At 40.2% G+C, this 19,626-nt stretch overlaps 1 protein-coding gene across 4 annotated transcripts in view; it reads left to right on the top strand.

Moving 5' to 3' along the window:
- Positions 1–14,741, top strand: part of znf462 (zinc finger protein 462) — a 55,102-nt gene extending 40,361 nt beyond the window's left edge. For all 4 annotated transcript variants that reach the window (XM_080304199.1, XM_026173641.2, XM_026173643.2 and 1 more), the window contains 8 exons: positions 241–359; positions 2,448–2,645; positions 5,805–6,060; positions 6,461–6,600; positions 7,801–8,024; positions 10,973–11,333; positions 11,870–12,011; positions 13,552–14,741. In XM_080304199.1, coding sequence (XP_080160325.1) covers positions 241–359; positions 2,448–2,645; positions 5,805–6,060; positions 6,461–6,600; positions 7,801–8,024; positions 10,973–11,333; positions 11,870–12,011; positions 13,552–13,771 — 1,660 coding nt within the window. In that variant the 3' untranslated portion in view covers positions 13,772–14,741. The remainder of the gene's footprint in view (positions 1–240; positions 360–2,447; positions 2,646–5,804; positions 6,061–6,460; positions 6,601–7,800; positions 8,025–10,972; positions 11,334–11,869; positions 12,012–13,551) is intronic.
- The last annotated feature ends 4,885 nt before the right edge of the window (positions 14,742–19,626 follow it).

Below are 19,626 nucleotides of genomic sequence, written 5' to 3'. Positions count from 1 at the left end.
CGCTTTAGACGCCGCTGAAAAGAAGAAGGGAAAAAACCCCCGCTGTTGAAATCATCAAAGTGGATGCTGTAGAGCTGCTTTCTCTTTCTTTCTCGTACTCCCGTCTTGTCACCGTCTCTCTCTCTTGTCCTCATTTCATCCATTTTTCTCATTTTATCCTCTTATCTCATATCCTCCCTTCTGTGTTTTGCTGTTGTTGTTGTTTTTAACTTCTTTTTTTAAATTTTGTTTCATTGCCAGTCTGGACCGACATGTGCAGTCTCACCACGGGCACCACAAGCCCTTCAGGTGTAAGCTCTGCCCCTTTAAATCTGCCTACGTGAGCCGCTTGAAGAGCCACCTGCATAAGGCACACACAGGTAAATAAAAAATAACACAAGCAGACACAGAACATTGTCACATACAGCTGTATCTCTGACTAACAAGCTATTCCTAGACCCATATACCTACCAACTTCCTGTTTATCTTCTCCAAAAAGATGTTCTGTGTGATTATCGAGCACAACTCAACTAGTGGGTTAGCCTTAGCAGCATTTTAACCATTCACTAAATCCAGGGATTTAGTTTGAATTCCTATTTTAACACTTAAAGGCCAAGTGAGCATTTGTATTTTTAATATTATGTATTAATTTAATTCTATTATTAACATTTTCTTCATTGGGGAACCTAGCATGCTACAAAAGTGAAGGTTTACTGGCCGTTGTGGCATAATGAGATTATTTTTGTTGTCGAAGGAGCCAGACAGCAGACAGCAATTTGAATTCATGTTAATGCAAATGTGGAAAATCTCCACCTGAGCTATCAAAACACAAGCAAAATGAAGCAACCTTGAAACTGGTGAGGCAGATAAGCTAGTCCTACGGAGGATTTGAATAATACTTTGAAGAAAAATCGCTAAGATGTGCTATATCCGGGATGTCAAATATAAGGCTCGGGGGCCAGAATCTGTCCAGCAAAGACTCCAATCCTGTGAGGCTCTGGAAAATGTGAAATGTATTTTCATATCTTTTATAGGTTTTCCTAATGATAAAGACCTCCACCACATGCATTCACACTACACCAAAATAATCAAAAAATGTATACCGATTCCACCATCAGGCCGGGGTCTTTCTGTGTGGAGTTTGCATGTTCTCCCCGTGTTTGCGTGGGTTCTCTCCGGGTACTCCGGCTTCCTCCCACCGTCCAAAGACATGCACTTAGTGGGGATAGGTTAATTGGTTAATCCAAATTGCCCATAGGTGTGAATGTGAGTGCGAATGGTTGTCTGTCTCTGTGTGTTAGCCCTGCGACAGACTGGCGACCTGTCCAGGGTGTACACCGCCTCTCGCCCTATGACAGCTGGGATAGGCTCCAGCGGACGCGAATGGATGGATGTATACTGATTTAACTTTTTTTCAGTTTGTAATAAGTCAATCTGATCTGTAAAGGTCAGAAATTTTACAGTGGGTCCATAGTTTACAATTTATTTCTTACAGTTTAAGCCCAAAGATTCCTTTAATTTGTTATGGCTGCAAGTGTAGTTAAACCTCTTTACACTGACAGAAAGAGCAGGTTCACTGGTTAAGATCAAAGTCTGACTTCCCCGCTCTAGATCTTTGAGGCAAACCAATGTTTAGTTACATTCAATAAGTGGAATTGTGAAAACAATCAGCATTGAATGTTTCCATTCACACTGCTTTTGTATTGAAGCTACCAGGAATTTATATTGAAGATATTCTTACTAGAAATAGTTCAGTGCTGTGTGGCAAGCCAGTGTTAGAGTTAGATTTGGATCAGGATGCTGCTTCCTTTTAAGATGTTAAGCAAATACATTTAACAGAAGCAGGAAATACAAGGCTGGAAATCCCCATGGGAACATTCAGAACATCAAAACCAAAAATTATAAAGTAAAGCGTGCACCAGTGTGCAGTTAGATGCTATAATAGAGCATAAAATAATAAAATGGGTCACTGTATTGGGCTTCAATTTGTAAATGAGAGATAAGCTGTGATAACCTCATTGTAACCTTTTGTATTTTATGAAGTACTCTTTTTGTTGGCTCACTAACCTGCGCTGAACGCTTTTTAATGAACCAAGGATTACAGTTTTTATGAGCTCTTCGTTCAGGTGCAAATTCAAACTTTCAAATAGCAATCAAATCAAATTTCTTCTAAGTCTAAAATATGGGACCAGCTTCAGCATTTTTGCTTGAAGTTTAAGAAGCTTTAATAAACGCTGTAATGCAGGAGGAGCCCTGTTGCCAATAGGTTATTACATTTGCTCCAGATTTCCTCAAAGGGCTTTGTTTGTGGTCGGGGATGTGTTTATCATCACCGCTTTCATTAACAAATGCTCCCTAATTAGCTATCTAGAACCATGTGCAGGTCTTTGCAAGCCTGGTATGTATAATACTTCTGTGTTGATGTAAAAATCAAGTCCAACGCCTCATGATCCTCAATATTCTTCCAGGTGAGCAGCACACATACAAGTGCTTGTCCTGCCCCTTCACTTCTATGACCATCAGCCAGCTGAAGGAGCACTCTCTGAGAGACCACGGTGAAGTCTTGACCCTTCCCAAACTCCGAGCAGCCAACCAGGCTGCGCATGCCACCCTCAGGCCCCCCCGACCGGCCAGTAATCCAGAACAGACTCCCATAGCACCTGATGGTATGAGATCATGCGTAATCTTCATTAAGCATTGTTTTCCTCGGTTTGTCTCTGGGTAAAAGGAACAAATTATAATATTTTATCTAGTGAGATTTATAGGTGCTGGTAAGCAGCATGCTCCTGGCTCACCACAGTCGACTACAGCATTTTCCAGCTTTGAATCTTACATTTAATGAAATTCACTGCAAAGAAGTTATATAGAAAACTGCAGGAGCTCATGTGTAATGTTTTTTTTTTTTTATAGTCAAATAGGAGTCAGCATGAAGTAGCTGTCACTGAGGGTGTATGCATTTAACTGTATAACTGGTTGCCAGGGTAATCTCAGGTGTCTATATGGGGTATCATTGGGAAACAACCTCTCACACCCAATCACGTCTGTCGAAACACACATTTCAGTCACTTGAATGTCACGATCCTCCCATCCCCGAAGTATCAGACATTCTCAATGTATGCTTGGATATGCAGGCAGGAAAGTGCCGTCACATTGAGGGGGAATAGTGTTAATAAAATTAAGCGGGGATGCCTAACAAGCATAGCCATCTGTAGAAGTGAGTCTGGTATTCGTGAGTCATGCATTCATGTTGGAGAAATGCTTTAATGTAGTACTGTGGCTGTTTAGATTTGACTACGTAAGACACTGTTTTTCCACAGAATATGTTCAGACGGGGACGCGCCGTGACTCTAGGCTGGTGTAGAAGTAAACCCCTTGATGTAATCCCATGTTTGAGGTGTTATAGTGGCTTTGCAGCGGCTGCTTTAGCTTGCAGACTGTTCTTGGCAGCAGCTGTCACCTTGCTGCTGGAGCTGTGGAATCTTCCCTGGAGCTGAAGCGGGGCAGCATTCCTCAATGCACCATCCACCACTGTCAGCTGTGCCCCACCAAGACAAATGAAGCATTGAGAGAGCAGGGCTGACATATTGAATGTCTCTTTACTGAGCCAAACTAGCTACCTTCAGCTGAATGTCTGAAATTCAAACAGAGGGAGTTTGTCTTGTTGGCAGGGTGTCTTGAAAAAGATTTCCATTTGATCGCCCGTTATTAGCGGCAATGTTTACTTGAATTTCTTGGAAAATTCCTCTTAACAGTTGTACCTGGCAGAATTATGAAAATAAAACCAAAAGGTCTTTGAAATCCAGCCTCATCATCGCTTTTAGCAAAATGGCAGAGCAGGCGTATTAGTTTGATCCACACCATATCTCGGTGACTACTAAACTGCTATACACGCTCATCATCCCCGCAGGATGTATAATTAATAGCTTTAGGAACTCTATAAAGCAAAGGATTAGGTTAAATTTTTCCTGTGCTTTAGTTTATGACCAAATACCTGCAAAGTGAGTGAGTTTCTAAAGGTTTCAGCTGTACTTACAATGTGTGTTAGCTTGCAGGTAACTCCTTTATGACTTCCGTGTTAGTTTTTCCAATTTGAGGCCGACAGCTTGGCAGTTAGTGTAGACAGCCGCTATCGTAAAGTTTTCTCCTCCTTTCCCTTAACTTTCCCACACAGGTATTCCATCTCTAATGCAGTACAATAAATAGTTTTAGCCCTTAATGAACAATTTAAGAAGCGACGTCCCCACCTAACTACAGAATCTGCTCTTCATCTTCCGTCTCATCTCCATACCTCCTCCACATCGCGGAGAAGATATTACAGGAATTAATCAAGCGTGGCGCTGTTTAATTTAATAGAGCTCTTCCGTCTCCTCTGCCTAAGTCAAAAAATGGATCTCAAGAATTTTGTAACAGCAAAGTTTCAAAGAAAAGTTGTTGAGTTTTTTTTTTTTCCCCCATTCCCTGCTTGCTTTCGCCTACTCTTAGTGCTGAATGAGGTATTTTTCGCACGGAGAGATACTCTGTTAGTGTCACTGTAGTTTATTTATTGATGTGTTGGAGGCTCAAACTAGGACGAGAATATGAGCCGGCTCGATGATATTATAGAGGAGGGAAAGAGGCAGGGTACAAAATGACAACAGTCACATTTACACTTCGGCGAGGGTGTGAGGGACATTTGGTGTAAGCACATCTGAACACCTCTTCTTTACAGAGGCATGAATCATATACGGCCCTTTTATTCAACGTTATGTATTCTTTCTATCCACTTACTGAAGACTTTATTAGGACCACGTACCTTTTCGTATGTGTATCTAAACAGACACTTATTTTCCAGCAGTGTAGTAGCACAATCTTGCTGATACACGTTAGAAGCTTGTGTTAGTGGCATAATTGTCAGTTCCAGACGGGCTGTGTTTTCGAAGCTGCTGATCTCATGAGATTTTTACACAGTCTCTTAGAGTTCACTACTGAGCACCTCGATGGCAGTCGGATATTGTTTGAATGCTACAGCCTATCGGAGGACCGTCGCTGACCTCACACATCCCTTTATGATACAGTTAACCCTCTAATAGCGACATTTAAGCATAGTAAGTAAGTAAGTAAGTAAGTAAAAGATTGCACACTGGTTTCATTAAAATGACACAACCGTGCTCCTCGGTGACACCCCCCCAGTCACCAGATCCGAGTCTAACACCTTTGGGATGTGGCGTAAAGTGTGGTTCATAGCATGCAGCTGACAAATCTGCGGAAATTATGCGAAGCAATCATGTCGGCGTGGAGGAGAATCTCAAAGGAAAGTTTCCAGCATTTGTGGAATCTGTGCTGCAAATAACTGAGGGTCTGTCGAGAGCAAATCGAAGCTTTTCCCAGTGTTAGTTATGGCGCTCATAATAAATTCCCTGGTGTAATGTTTACTCTAAAAAAAATAAAATGTTAATGAAATGTAATCAGACTTCTTACATAAACTGAACAAAACTGGGAGATCAATTGATCCAAGTAGATAAAGTAGGTTAAACTCCACCCTGCTGTGCAAAAAAATTCATCAGCTCGACAACTTCACCGTGCGCTGGAGTCAGTCGGTGACTGATGATGATGATGATGATGAGTTGTGGTTGGAGGGGTTACTTGGTGAGGGAAGAAAATAATCAAGTCCTGCCACCTTGTATACAAATCCTGTCCTATGGTAAAACATAGAACATCTAAAGATAAAACGTCAGTGTAAAAAGCGATCTTACTTGCCAGACGTTACATTTTCCCCATGTCCGCATACACTGCGTCACCTTTTATTAAACCCTGAGGTTGTCTAAACGCCTCCGCCTCTCCCTCAGATCCGTCATACCTGGAGCCAGTGGATGTTCGTCAGCAGCTCAGTCATTACCAGCTGGCCTCCCGCAGTCAAATGTCTTCCAGCTCGACACCTGGTGGCTCAACGGTGGCCGACAATCGTCCTGAGAATATCCTCACGTGCGAGTTCTGTGAGTTCAGCTCCGGATACATGCAGAGTCTACGGCGTCACTACAGGGACCGTCACGGTGGCAAGAAGCTCTTCAAGTGCAAAGACTGTTCCTTTTTCACCTGCTACAAGTAAGTGAAAAACAAAATTTAACAGAGAAACGTAGAAAGATGTGCACACGTTGCACTTAGTATTGGCACATTTGCAGGTGCTCATTTAACTTCATAAAGTCTGAACCGTCAAATAATTGCCTGAAAATTCACTTTTTTTTGGAAACTGGAGTGTTTACTGAAGTTTCTGACTATTTTTTTTTTTTTTAAAGAAATTAAATATTTGCATATATGAGTTTTAATTTCCATCATTTTTTGCCACAGTTGGCGCTTTTGTGCAGTTTACTGCTTAAAAACATATTCTACAATGTATTCAGCTTTTTCAGGAAAACAAAAATCTCACTTTCGTCTTAATTCACAAAAACTCTCGGATCAAATATGAAAACCTTACAGGGTCTGTCTGTCTTTTAATCTGCCTCAGGAATACCTTCACCATGCACGTAGAGGCGGGTCACTACAACAACATGCCAGAGGACCTCGCTAAAGACCTGCGCTGCCCTCTCTGCCTCTACCACACCAAACGCAAGAGCAACATGATCGACCACATTGTTCTGCACAGAGGTACGCTGCCTTCAAAATGGAACCGGCCACATAGCATGTTTTTCTGTTTTTTTACAAGTCAACTTTATTGGTGGGTCATGCTGTGGGAGACTGGTTTTCAATGCTGTGGCTCAGGTGGTAGAATTAACCTCAGGGTCAAAGGGTCAGTCCGCGTGAATATTGGTTTTTTTTCTAGCACTTACCATTTAGGAGTGAAACCAGCTACAAAAGGAAAGGCGTGTGTTGTGGTGAGATCTGAAGACCTTTGGTGTCGGCGCTGCGGCCAGTTTGGCGAATGTTTGCTAGCTCTTGAGTTGTTCTTTAGCTCTTGTTCTTTCTGTGTAGTAAACAGACATGAGCCATCAGAGATATCAATCATCTTATATAACTGCCGGCAAGACCGAAAAACAGTGCATTTTCTAAAATGTCAAAACATTCCTTTTACAGCAAACGCCATTAGATTCAAAGTCGGCGTCATACTGCCTGTGCTGGCATTTGCAGTGTTCAACATGAGGGAGACGGTTAAATGATATTTGAGTCAGGACTACTACAGTCAAAGGAAGATTGTTATTTCCATCTGCTGTAATTTATACTTGGCGGTATGCCTCGGCTGTGGAGTAGGACAGCACAGATCCCCCGTGCAGGGGAGAGCAGGCGTTAGCGTCTGTAGATATGACACTGATGAGAGACCCAACATGAAAGGAGCTGGTGTGGAGGTGGGTTGCAGCCACAGCGAATTGTAGGCAGGCTAAAGCGGCTTAAATAAACACGCCCCATGTCAGATTTGCCAATCTGATACATAGAGGTTTCTCATCTGAGCCGTCAGCTGATGTGGGCTAGCACTGTGGTCAGCTGATCTGCCGGAACTGCAGCTGAGCTCGGCTTGATGGACAAGGCAAACATTTAAATTTCTCCTGACAAGAATGTTTTTCATGTATTTTTATCACGAGGAATAAAGACACACCAGTAAAAGTAACGGTAACACAAGCGATACCAACGGTCTTTACATGTTATGTGGAGCGTTTTTCTTGTTTTTCAATAGTTAAAGCATCACTTTCTGTAAATGAAAGCGTTTAAAGTGACAGATAACAAAAGCAAGCAAAGAAAGTGCGACTGCATTTATAGTGTTCGGGTACTTTTTATGATAGAAAGCTTTTACCATCCACTACCTGTATTTCCTCCTTACTTTCTCCCCGTCACTCTCTCCTCTCACTCCACCAGAGGAGCGCGTGGCTCCATTGGAGGTCAGCCGCTCCAAGCTGTCGCGTCACCTTCAGGGCCTGGTTTTCCGTTGTCACAAATGCACCTTCACATGCTCCAGTGACCAGGCCCTGCAGCTGCACCTGCAAAAGCACGCTGAGATCAAGCCCTACCAGTGCCAGCTCTGCTATTATGACACCAATAGACGGATCCAGCTAGAGGACCATCTACGCCTTGAGCACAAGGTCGGTTGGAGTTCACGTATAATGGTGTGGTGTTCAAGTAAATTCAAACTAGTAGTTCTGAATCGTGGTGTCGTTTGGCAGACGAGAGAGTCTTGCTTTTCACTGTAAGAGTGTCTTAATAAACATGTTTGTATTTAATTATTGCTCTTCTCACTTGGTGTAACGTGAGATGTTCATCACTGAAACACTGAATAGTCTTACTCGCTCTCAATGTGTAAAGACGGAAAATCTAGTATTACAAAAACATTACACACAAACACACATTCATTTTTTTAAATATTAGCATTACATTTAAAGAAATTAAGCATTTAAAAAACACATTAAGCATTTAAAATACAGATTGTTATTTGGCAAGAAAAGGAGTTTCACGTTAACGCACCAAAATCCAGTGGAAATGGTACTTACAGTACAATAAAGCAACAGATCAGGGGAACACTGTACAGTTGGCAGTTTTCTGGACCCCAGGCAGTGTTGCATAAAAGTACTGTACCTCCTAAAGGGAGGAAATGAGCAAAATACTGCATTGCTTTGTCTTTTTCTTTTTTCAAAGCACGAGTAATTTGTAAAACATTTACAAACGTACTTTTAAGTAACAAGAAGCACTCTCGAGAGCACAAACTACCACCAAGGCAGCTCGCTCAAGGCAGTATTTACTTTTAAGGGAGTACTGTTGTATTTTTTATATACTCATTCTGTTTTCTTTGTTCTTTTTAAATGTACGTTAAGACGTTTGTAGTGCAGTAAAAATCAGAAAAGGGCAACTTGACAGACGTTTACTTTGATTACACAAACACGTGTAGGAGTAGGTAATGGTAATAAGTATTGATTTGTAAATAACTGGGCATGAATAAATTGAGCTTATTACATAATATTATGCTACAGTATATATTTCTAACCAACTAGGCAGCTCCTTCTCTTTCTAAAAATGGTATCTATATATGTACCGTATTTTAGGGTCATATTGAAAGAAAGGCGGAAATGTAAAATGAAATGCCAGTGTCATTGCCAATACATTGCCTTTGTTTGTAATGTTGCCAATACAAGTAAAGGCAATAAGCACAATTTTAAAAATAAAAAATGCATTTTATGAAAGTTTGACCTCGAGAAGAGGTCAGAGGTCAAGGTTACGTCATATTTAGAATCCCCATAGATCTTTACCTTTATGCCTATATTTGCACACAGGTTTAAATAGCTCTATATAGCATTGTTGACACGTTGTTAGCAAGTTGACCTTCAGATCAAAAGAGCCACATTTTTCCAAATAGTAGCTCAGCATGGGGTAAAATTTGTAAAGAGGCTGCTCTGGGTTTGACATTAAAATCTGCTCATTTTAAGGTAGAAAAAAACTGCCTCAGTGATTCTGCTGACATTTGTTACGCCTGCGATTTTATTCATTTATTTTTACATGAAACCTTAGTTGGTCATAAACTAGAGGATTGGAGTGTCTGCAATTCGAATAAAAATATGTAGATGCTCTCATATTATCAATAGGCTCCATTTCAAAGTCTCCCTTTATCTATCAAGGTGTAACAAAACTAAAGAAGGGCAGTGCATTGATACATTGTGTAGGTGTCATATTGCTACAGTTTCAATATATTCTTACAAATCAGTCCAGGAGAGGAAAAAGAGTTCATCTGTTACTCTCTCTTAATAGGGATAAGATGATGAGATGATGTGCGATGGTAGGTGGAAAGAGCTTTAAAGGGCACCCTCTTAAGTTCTTTTTCAACCTTTACCTGAGATTTCACCCAGTGCTTGTTGGGATAAAGTCAAACCCAGCTTTTAGTTGAAAAACAATTTGCTTGCTTCAGAGCCATGATTTTCACATATAATTTATAATCATATCTCTTTGATTAAACCGTGCGATGCTCTTTTTATCAGACGCCTATAAATACTTTTTTGGGGTTGACGTTTGCGATAGTTTTATTTACAATGGAAGAGGTCAGTACGACCTTTTTTCCCCTGCCTCTTCACTGGTTGTTGTGTGTTTTAACTATATATAAAAAGTCAGTTTTGAGTTTTTCTATGAATTTATATGAATTCAGAGCTATTTCAGATCATCTTTGTTTTGTTTTTTCCTGTTTCAGATTAATGGTAGTTCTGAAAAACTTTCAGACTGTTAGAAGGAAGCATGACAGATCAGGTTTCTTCCTGGGTGAGGCAGCAGGCTAAAGCTTATTCATGCTAAAGGATGATGTGAGTTGAGGTTTGGAGGGTTGCTGTTCCGTGTCTTCAGGGAGTATGGGAGGAGGAAATTACTCAGAAAGTGTGAGATAATAGGTGACAAGATGAATGAGATATTGGAACAAGTTTCCTTCCTTTGTTAAATGTTCTATTTTAGATTATCTGAGTTTGTCAACTAGAGATACAAAAATCTCCTTGCATAATTCTTGCGAATCAGACGGGACTTTGACTGAGAAGTAGAGCGTTCAGCAAAAGCTACGACTGTTTAAAAAAAGACAGGCGTTCACCTGCTAAGGTCTTACAAAAACCAGACATTTCAGTTGTTTGAGCACTTTGGTCTATAAATAACCACCAAAACTCACTTTGACTGATACCAGGAATTTCTGTGCTTGTGCTAAAAATATACCGCTTTCACCATGACTGTCGTATCCCATACAGGCAGGATGTGGACTTGTGTTACAGTGAATGAATATAGGTCAGAGAAACATAGCTGCTGGAGGAAAAATTGCATCAAAAACCAAATCCAAGCAGAAACAGTTAGCTTTGTGGTCTCAACCCAGATCTGGAATTTCTAACAGGTTTTCATTTTCCTGCTTAAAATCAAACAAACAAAGAAGGCCAAACATGCACATTCTGATGTTGTCAAAGCCTGGAAAGTTTCAACTCTGATTTTGGGGAGCAAGCAGGGGGAGCTCCTTGAAATAAACCCTGGCTGACGAACACCACACTAACCTGAAAAACACACATCTCCTGTGTCCGATTAGGTAATCCGCAACTTTGAACTGATGGGCCGGGTCAACCTGGACCAGCTGGACATGATAAAGGATCAAGGCAGCAGTGCTGAGGAGGAGGAGGAGGAGGAGAGAGAAACTATGGAGATGGTGTCAGATGGAAAAGTGGCTCTGGAGGAGGAAGAGGAGGAAGCGGAGGAGGAGAATGACGATAATGATGTGGGAATGGAAATCATTGAGAACATGGTGGAGGGCCAGACAGAGATGGACGATGAAGAGATGGAGGAAAACGTCAAAGACGAAGACGATGAGGTGGAAGAAGTAGAAGAAGTGGAGGATGAGGAGGACGAAGAGGAAGTCCAGGAAGTGGGGGAAGGGAAGCCTGCCCCTCAAGGTAACGTCATATCCAAAAAACTGTTATTTTACGACTGGCCTGTCAAATCCAAAACTCTATATTATGACTTTAAAAAACAAACAAACTAGACTATAAAAGCGGAATAGACTCTTTGACGAAGATTACTGGGGACCACAGTGCAAGGGATTATGTGAAGTATAGCTGACCTATGTTTGTGCTATACATTATCTCCTGTGTCGCTCTTTGATCTCAGTAAATATGCCCATAAGTAGGACATGCAACAATATTCTGGAAGTATGATTTATCTCAATTCCATAACATTTATCTCTTTGTCAATTTTTCATGTTTATGTTCTTTATTTGTAGTCCAGCTTTCAGAAACCAGATTGTCATTCTGAGCTGATTTTCTTATTTTATCATTTTAGCTTCTATTTTGCTGTACTTAACTATATTGGTATGTCTGCAAAAAGTACATTAAGTATGGAAAAAAATCTGATCAATCTGTAGGTATGGGGATGTGGAGGCTTGTTTTTAAACATGTGTGAATTTGCTGTATTCTGAAACTCTATTTCCCAGAAGTCCTTGCATCTCCCATCAGCAACAGCAGCAGCAACAGCTCTGGGCCAAGCAGTGCAGAGAAGCGTATTCCATGCGAGTTCTGCGGCCGCTGCTTCACAAACAGCCTCGAATGGGAACGACATGTCCTTCGACATGGCATGTAAGTCTATTTTTTTTTTTCCTCTCTCTCTTCTTCGTAACTGTCTCTTTGTGTGTGAGCCTGCATACTTTCCCTACCCAGTCAGCTCTTCCAGCCTACTTTTAAATGCCCTCTGTGGCCCTTTTTAGCCATTTCTCTGCTGTCATTTATGTACAAAAAAAATCTGCATTCAGTTCAACTGATGAAAGGTTGTGCTGATACAAAACCTAAGGAAAAAGTTGACAAATCATTCGAGAGTTAAGATGTTTGTTGACATGGTTGACATGAATTGATGAAAATGAGGTTTTTCCATATTTTGTCTTTGGTGTGCAGCTGTGGAGAAACGTGACTTTGGTAAAGCACCAGGTGCATCCTTTTCAAAGATGTTTGCATTCAAGCGTTAATGTTACTTAAGGTCAACCCAAACCTGTCTCAGCAAATGGCTGCCTCTCCCTGTGTTCTGCTGGAGCTCTTCATCTTACATCTGTAGCTGCCCAGCAATTGCTTTGAATTGTTTTTGTTCTTGGAGAGCAGTTGCATGCGTTTGTGGAGACTGACTTTCGATTTCAAGGCAGTTGCACCGATGGGATGGGAGGCAACCTGTCTTGTTTGCAAATAATTGCCATCTAACTTATGAATGCAGAAATATTGCCTACAAATTGCAATCAATCTGAGTTCATCTGCACAGAATTCAACTCATGAACTGTTTGCCAATATTCATATACTGTATGACAAACGTTGCTTAGTACCTATTTCAGTCTGCAGTTAAATTGCTTTCTTGCAGCAACTATGTCACTATTTGTGAAGCTATATCTGAATTAAATCTGAGGATCTGGCTAAAGTCTGAATGTAACTAAATGCAAGAAGCCAATTCTGTTCATATAGAGTGTTTTCAGTGGGAGAAAATTTTCATTACTTATCCAAGTGACATCTTCAGTCTCAGTTGACTGCAAGTTTCTCCAAACTTACAAACAGTACTTTTGCATAACGACTGAAACCAGCACCACTGCTTAACACTGAGCCACAAGATCAGTTTCATGACCGTTCCCCAACTCTCTGTGAATCAGACACATGGTCATTGTTCAATGGTCATGACAATTTGTATAATAACTGATCAAAAACCAATCTCTGGCTCCAGATGAACAGAATCAACTTCCTAGGATTTCCTTACTGGAATCAAGACTCATTTGCAGAGGAATCTCTGAATTTTCTATGATCAAATCTGTCAAATCTATGGTGTTCTGGCTGGAGTCTGAATGTTTACCACCACCTAGATGCACTAAAATTGTTATAAATACAACAACTGACTGCAAGTGGTCACAAACGGGGGCCTTGTCTTTTGAGTCATTTCAAAGTTCCTTGCAAACAGTCGCAATAATTTTGGTTGTGCCACAGTCACAAACTACTGTTTTCCATAATATGACTGTAGTGTAACTGAGATATGTTACCACTTTTGCTGCTAGTGTCATTGTCGGTGCACACCACTTTGTTTAATTGCTGTATTTTTTGCAAACTCACACACTCATTGATGTTTTTCTGTGCATTGTTCCTCTGGCTTTAGGATGGTTAACAACAGTCGACTGGACACCAGCACCACTTCAGCAATAGAGGCCTCAGCTTCATCTTCCACCAGCTCCTCTGTGTTTGCAGACACAAGACTGGACCTGTCCAGCAACAGAAAAGAGGACGGGAACCCCACTGATCTATCTTTGGCAAGTCAAAGCCAGTATGTGGAAGACAAAGAAAAGCTTGACACCAAAAAGGATCAACAGTTCGGCTGAAGCGATTGTGGCCTCTTGAGATGCTGTGCTAGGAAGTGATAAGATTGGGTAGGATCAGCGCCGAGTAGTGGGATCAGTAAATAAGATGTCAAAGGAAACAAAAGGTCGAAACAAAAAAAAAAAAAGAGTTTTTATGAGTTGGTGCATTATTAGATTTTAGATGTTACATATATAAGTATTAGGTTGTGCTGCATAAAACGGCTAAGCTCTTTAAATGGGCGGTCCCCTAGGACAGATTTTAATATATTGGTAACCAATAGTGAACAGAACTCTTTATTGCTGACATTCTGGTCAAATCCACAGTAAAAGTTCCCACCTAGATAAACTCCACTATTTATAGAGAATGTTGTCCAAAACGAGAAACTAAATTTTAGCATTTTATTATTTGAAGCACCTTTCACACTCCTCCCCTGCTGATTCAACACAGTGGTACTGAAATTTTACCTAAAACAAAAAGGCGTGAAAGCATTTACAGCTGTGACCCACTGTAGACCAAGCTTTTCTTATATTTTATCAAAATTTCAGAGGTTTGTTTTTTGTTTTTTTTTAGTGAAGTGTGTGGAAGTATTTTTGGAGAAATAGTGGCACCTTATGTATTTGAGTAAAATCACAAATCTTGTTCTCTCCCTCTGCAAATTGCCCCAACGTTTGATCGGAATTGCTATAATTTTTGGTCCCTTTAGTATTATACTATGTATAAATCTTTGGCCTGTGGCACCCTTTGCATTTTACTTCTACTCCTTTTGGTTTTTTTGGGGGTTTTTTTTATTGTCCAGAAATTCACTGTGAAAATCATAGAAATAATGGGATCGGCTTTAATCTCCTGTAAGATATTATGTTGAGTGTAGTCCGGGTTTTCCTTTGCCCTCAGCAGATCCCACAACGCCTCTCCACAGCCAGCTGATTTATTGTTTTTTTTGGTCCAATAATTTTAGAATATTAAATGAAACCGTGGAACATTTTACCTTCATACTTTGAAATTCTTCCGAGTTACAGCCTCCCCAAGTACACGATGGTTGCTATTGCCACTTTCTATTTCATATTCTAGCCTTTTTGAACCCCCATAACCTGTAAGGGACAGAAGGATCTTTACAGAAGAATAAAGTTATCATTATTACTTAAATTGATTTCCATAGCATGAAGGTAAAAAAGAAAAGCAATGTATAAGTACCACTCCATTTGTCATTCACCACGATTTTGCATTGCTTCATTGAATATACTGAAGTTATTATACCAAAAAAGGCTGATTGTGAGGTGGAAGTGACTTTAACATGGATTGACCTAGTGATTTGTTTAATGTGTCATGACCTTACCTGTGTCCGTTAAGGATTAGCCTGGATTGCAACTACCAGTTTTACGATCAATGGCAACTTTTCTGAGAGACAAAGATTACACTTGTCTTTTCAATGCAAAATGTGTAATCAGGTGTGCCTGAAATCCCGCTCTCTCCTCGTCCTCTGCGGAGGAGTAAGAGTCCACGCCTCCGCCGAGATCAGGAGGTTCTAACCGTATTGGAGTGGTCTGGTTCACTGGATTACACTGTGCACGGGGGATCGGACCACGCCAAGTGTCAACCCACCACAGCTGTGTTTCAAAACCAGTGCACAAGTGCCTTAAAATGCAGCTCCCCTTACGGCCGCTATATGGCTTTTGATTGCTTTAACAGTAATAAGGAAAACACCAAACGTCCCTCTAAAATTTCAAGTTAAAGTTGTGTGTTTTTCCGCAAGAATTTGCTCTATATGAATCTATTCCAATGTGTGCCTTATTGGCAATAATTAAGATCAGATCAGATCGAGTTAAATTTATCTTTATTGTAATTGCACAGAGCAAGTACCAGAAAAGTAAAATGTGATTTATCATGTAGCGCAAAGATATTGAGACTTTTAGCGTAACCAGATTACCAAAAAAAACCTATTCTAATCTAATCCGCCAGATATAGTTTTAGTCACTCAACTATATAGTGCATTTTATTTCTTTTGACCTCCCCGATCCACTGTAAGCACATGGGATTTAATTAGTTATGCTCACATTATTGAGAGTTCGATAAGGAGGATGGTGTGTATATAGAAGGAAAAGCTGCTTTTGATTATTTTTGAGTGTTTGTTTCATGTTTTCGCACCACAAATGATATCCCGGGCTAAACTGAGTATGTTTGCAGCCTTCTTTGTTTCTTTGAAAAATGTCTGGACCTTTCACTGTCACCTCTGTTGATTAGATTATGGAAAGGTTGCTCTACTGTATTTGTATGTGCTTGCGTTGAGCATTCAAACATAGGCTTTGAAATGTCTCTTCAGAAACACATGGCTGAGGCTAAGGGAATGGCCCTGTTTTGCTATAGTCTCCGGCCCAGTTTTAAAAAAATACAATGAAAAGACAAGTGTAACCTGAGCAGGAAGCTCTGAAAACATTTGTTTCTACGTGTATAGGAAAAATCTATAGGAAAAATATGAGACAATGTTAAAGATTCACTGTTTTTAAAGGTCTCAAATTCCCTGATCTTAAAGACCTCTGGAATTTTTTTTTTTCTGTTTTGACGCACCTGTCATAGTCTGCATTTGTGTGCTTCTTGTTAGACAAAGCTGTTATATAATTGTTAATATTGACAAAAGGCAGAGATTGTATTTGTTGGAAGCTGCTGCTTGAATGCCCATAAGCCTTATGAGAAGTGAATAGCAATGAAGTCAAATTTGCATCCAACTCCAATAAGACCAGCAAGAACAATTAAACAGTCTGGAGAGGGAAAAAAAGAATGGCTAATAACTCCAATGTTAAGAGGAACACGTAATAAAGCAATGTGTTCTTGGTACCAAAATATTTACCACGCCTGATGTGTTTGCTGCTGGAATCGGCTTTCATAAGCATTGAACTGTTGATGGAAATGGCAAATCTGGGTTTGAACCATAGACTTGTTCTATGGGTTGAACTTGGACGAAGTACATGTTTGCAGCCATGTATAGACAACAAAACTACTCGTTAAGTGTTTTGAACTGTGGTGTTTCAGAAAGGATAACTTAACCCTTTTTTTTCTTTAAGTGTTGACTCTTTTTTTTTTTTTTTTTTTTTTTTAAAGGGAAAAAAATAAATCTAAAGATCATAGCTAACCCTTGGGGGGCTTTGAGTCCCCAATCGAACATTACTATCCTGTTGTGCAATGTCTGGTTCCAATGGAAATGCATCCCTATTTTGTATCGTAATGGGAATGAGCAGATAGGAAGCACAGTGTGGTTGTACAATAGTAAACATAAAGGAAATTAATGCAATTCTCTACTGATTGATGGCCAGGGCTTTTACTGTTGAGGAAGAGACAAGTAAAGAATAGTTTGCTTTGGGAGCATTTACCTAAACTGTTCTATTTCTGGGCTTGACCATCATCAACATCTGGATTCCAGTTCCTAGTGAGCCTCTTGACCTGCTCTAAGATTTAGCTTATTCTTGTCCAAGCCCAAATCTGACACACCGTTATCTTCTGTCCATGGCAAGTAGGGGCACCAGCTCATGTTCTCCAAGTGTACCCTTCCATCATCTACCCACTCAACAGTACCATAGGTGGCACTCTGAGAGTCGGACTCCCCGGTCCTTCTAATACCCTCAAACCAGTTGAGTTGGTGCTGAATCTCAAAGCCCTTTTTTTCTGTTTTACTGAACCAGCTTGTATCCTTTTTTTCTTGAAAGCAAAACTCTTTGAAAATAGTTGTTGTAGAAATAAGCTTTGTAAGGCAGCTTGTTACCCAGCTTGAAATCCCAGGGTTAAACCAGATGATAATCTGGGACAATGTGGGTGATGAAGCTGTCGACCCAAAATTGTTTGTTGTTCTGTGATCATTTTAATAGAGAAGGACTATGAATCCCTCACTGTGTGCAGTCTCTAGACTGTAATGTTCCCAGTTTACCCAAAGTTACGCCCCTGCTGACAACACACTGGATACTTGTATATATGTTTAGTTTGTTTCCAATGCATTTCTCCTTTCAGACTGTTGTCTCCATAGTTTGACACTAGAATCTCTCCTTCTTGCCTTTCCCCATATAAATCTGATTACCTGATGGTGGGTTGTGATGTTGCCTAGAATGATTGTTTACAATTTTATTCCATTTATCTCTGGATATTCTGTAAATATTGTAATTCATTGTCTTTTTTTAACTTGATAATAAAGTTATCAGATAACAGTTAATTGTTGGGTTTTTTCTATTTTTTCCAATTTTCCTTGCTTAGCACAAAGGTTTAGTTAAAATACAGAGCTGTGGAACTTGAACTAAAAACAACTTTATTAGTTTTGTACATTTGACTTGATATGTTTGATAATGTTTTTTGGAGCTATTTAAATCAGAGAATTGTGCTTTCTTTATTAAAGTTTAAAGTAAGTATGCAAATGGACAATAGGGATTAAGTGAATCCAAAGGAACTACAAAGAAAATTTTGTTTCCCTAATACAGTCTCCTTCAACTATTTTGATTTAAAGGTGTTAAAGTGACTGAAGTGCAGACCTTCAGCTTTAATTCATGGGAAGGTTTTACGAAGGTTTTTCATTAACTGTTATTATCATTTATACAGTCCCCCATTTTCAGATGCTCAAAAGTAATTGGAAAAAACAAAAAGCTCCAAAAACAATCTGAATATTTATTACTTGGTTGAGAATCCTTTGCAGTCTAAGGATTCTCAACCTGCCTGAATTCTAGAACCTATGGACACCAAAATCCCTGAAGTTGCTGCTTGTATGTGGGACATCCTGCAATCGTTGTCTCCAGAAACTAAAAAGCTGCTCTGTTGGGTTGAGATCAGGTGACTGACTCAGCCATTGAAGAATATCCCATTTCTTTGCCTTGGGAAACTCTCGGGTTGCTTTTGCAGCTTGCCTTGGGTCATCCTTCACTTACACTGAAGTGTTGTCTGATCAGTTTTGCAGCATTCATTTGAACCTAGCAGAGCCTAGCCCTGTACACTTCAGAGTTCATCTTGCTGTTTCTATCAGCTTTCACATCATTAGTAAACACGAGTGACTCACTTTTGTTGGCTGCCAGAGTGCCTATGCCACAATATTGCCTCCAACATGTTTGACAGATAATGTAATATGCTTTGGATCATAAGCATTTCACTCTTCCTCCATACTTTTCCTCTTCCCATCATTCAAGGGCATGTCCATCTTGGTTTCATGAAGTCTTTTTAGTTAACCAAAGAAAGAATTCTGCGATCATCCCACTTCACTTGTCTCCTGTGCTTTTCCAGCCCTTTTTGGTGTTGCTGATCTAGTCAGAGCATTCTTTTCCTCCTTATTTTATTTTTTGCACAGGATTTATTGTAATAGGCTGCATGCTGCCATCAGCCCCGGCTGTGTGCTTAGGGATAATTAGCAAAACTTGGCACAACTACAGTACATGCTGCACTGAAATAGTGAAGATTGTTTAAAAAATGCAGTGGCTATGTCAGCATCATCACTGTGTGCATTTTAGCTTACACTGCGTGTTGGCTTTATCTGACGGTACCAGCCACCACCCAGATCCGGAAACCACCAGCAGTAGACATTTCACTTGCTCAGATGGAAGACTGTGTTTGGATTCTTTGTTCACACATCTGGTGAATTATGATTCCAGTTATATTCTGTACTTTGTAAAACTTTAATGGTTGGCACTTAACTTTAGAGCAATGTACTCAGCAATGTTTTGGATTTCCAGTGTAACACATCTCCCCAGTACCAGCCAATAACAGTGCCTACACCTTTTTCACAGGAAATAGCTTTGGGCTGAGAAGGCATCTCAGTGGCCTTCAGTCTGTGTTCCACCCTTTTCTCTCTCTCTCTCTCTCTCTCTCTCTCTCTCTCTCTCTCTCTCTCTCTCTCTCTCTCTCTCTCTCTCTCTCT

Source organism: Astatotilapia calliptera, chromosome 7 (assembly GCF_964374335.1).
Source record: "Astatotilapia calliptera chromosome 7, fAstCal68.1, whole genome shotgun sequence".
In the NCBI taxonomy this organism is placed as follows: Eukaryota; Metazoa; Chordata; class Actinopteri; order Cichliformes; family Cichlidae; genus Astatotilapia; species Astatotilapia calliptera.
The sequence above is the reverse complement of the archived record's forward strand: the minus strand, read 5'-3'. Positions and strand labels throughout refer to the sequence as shown.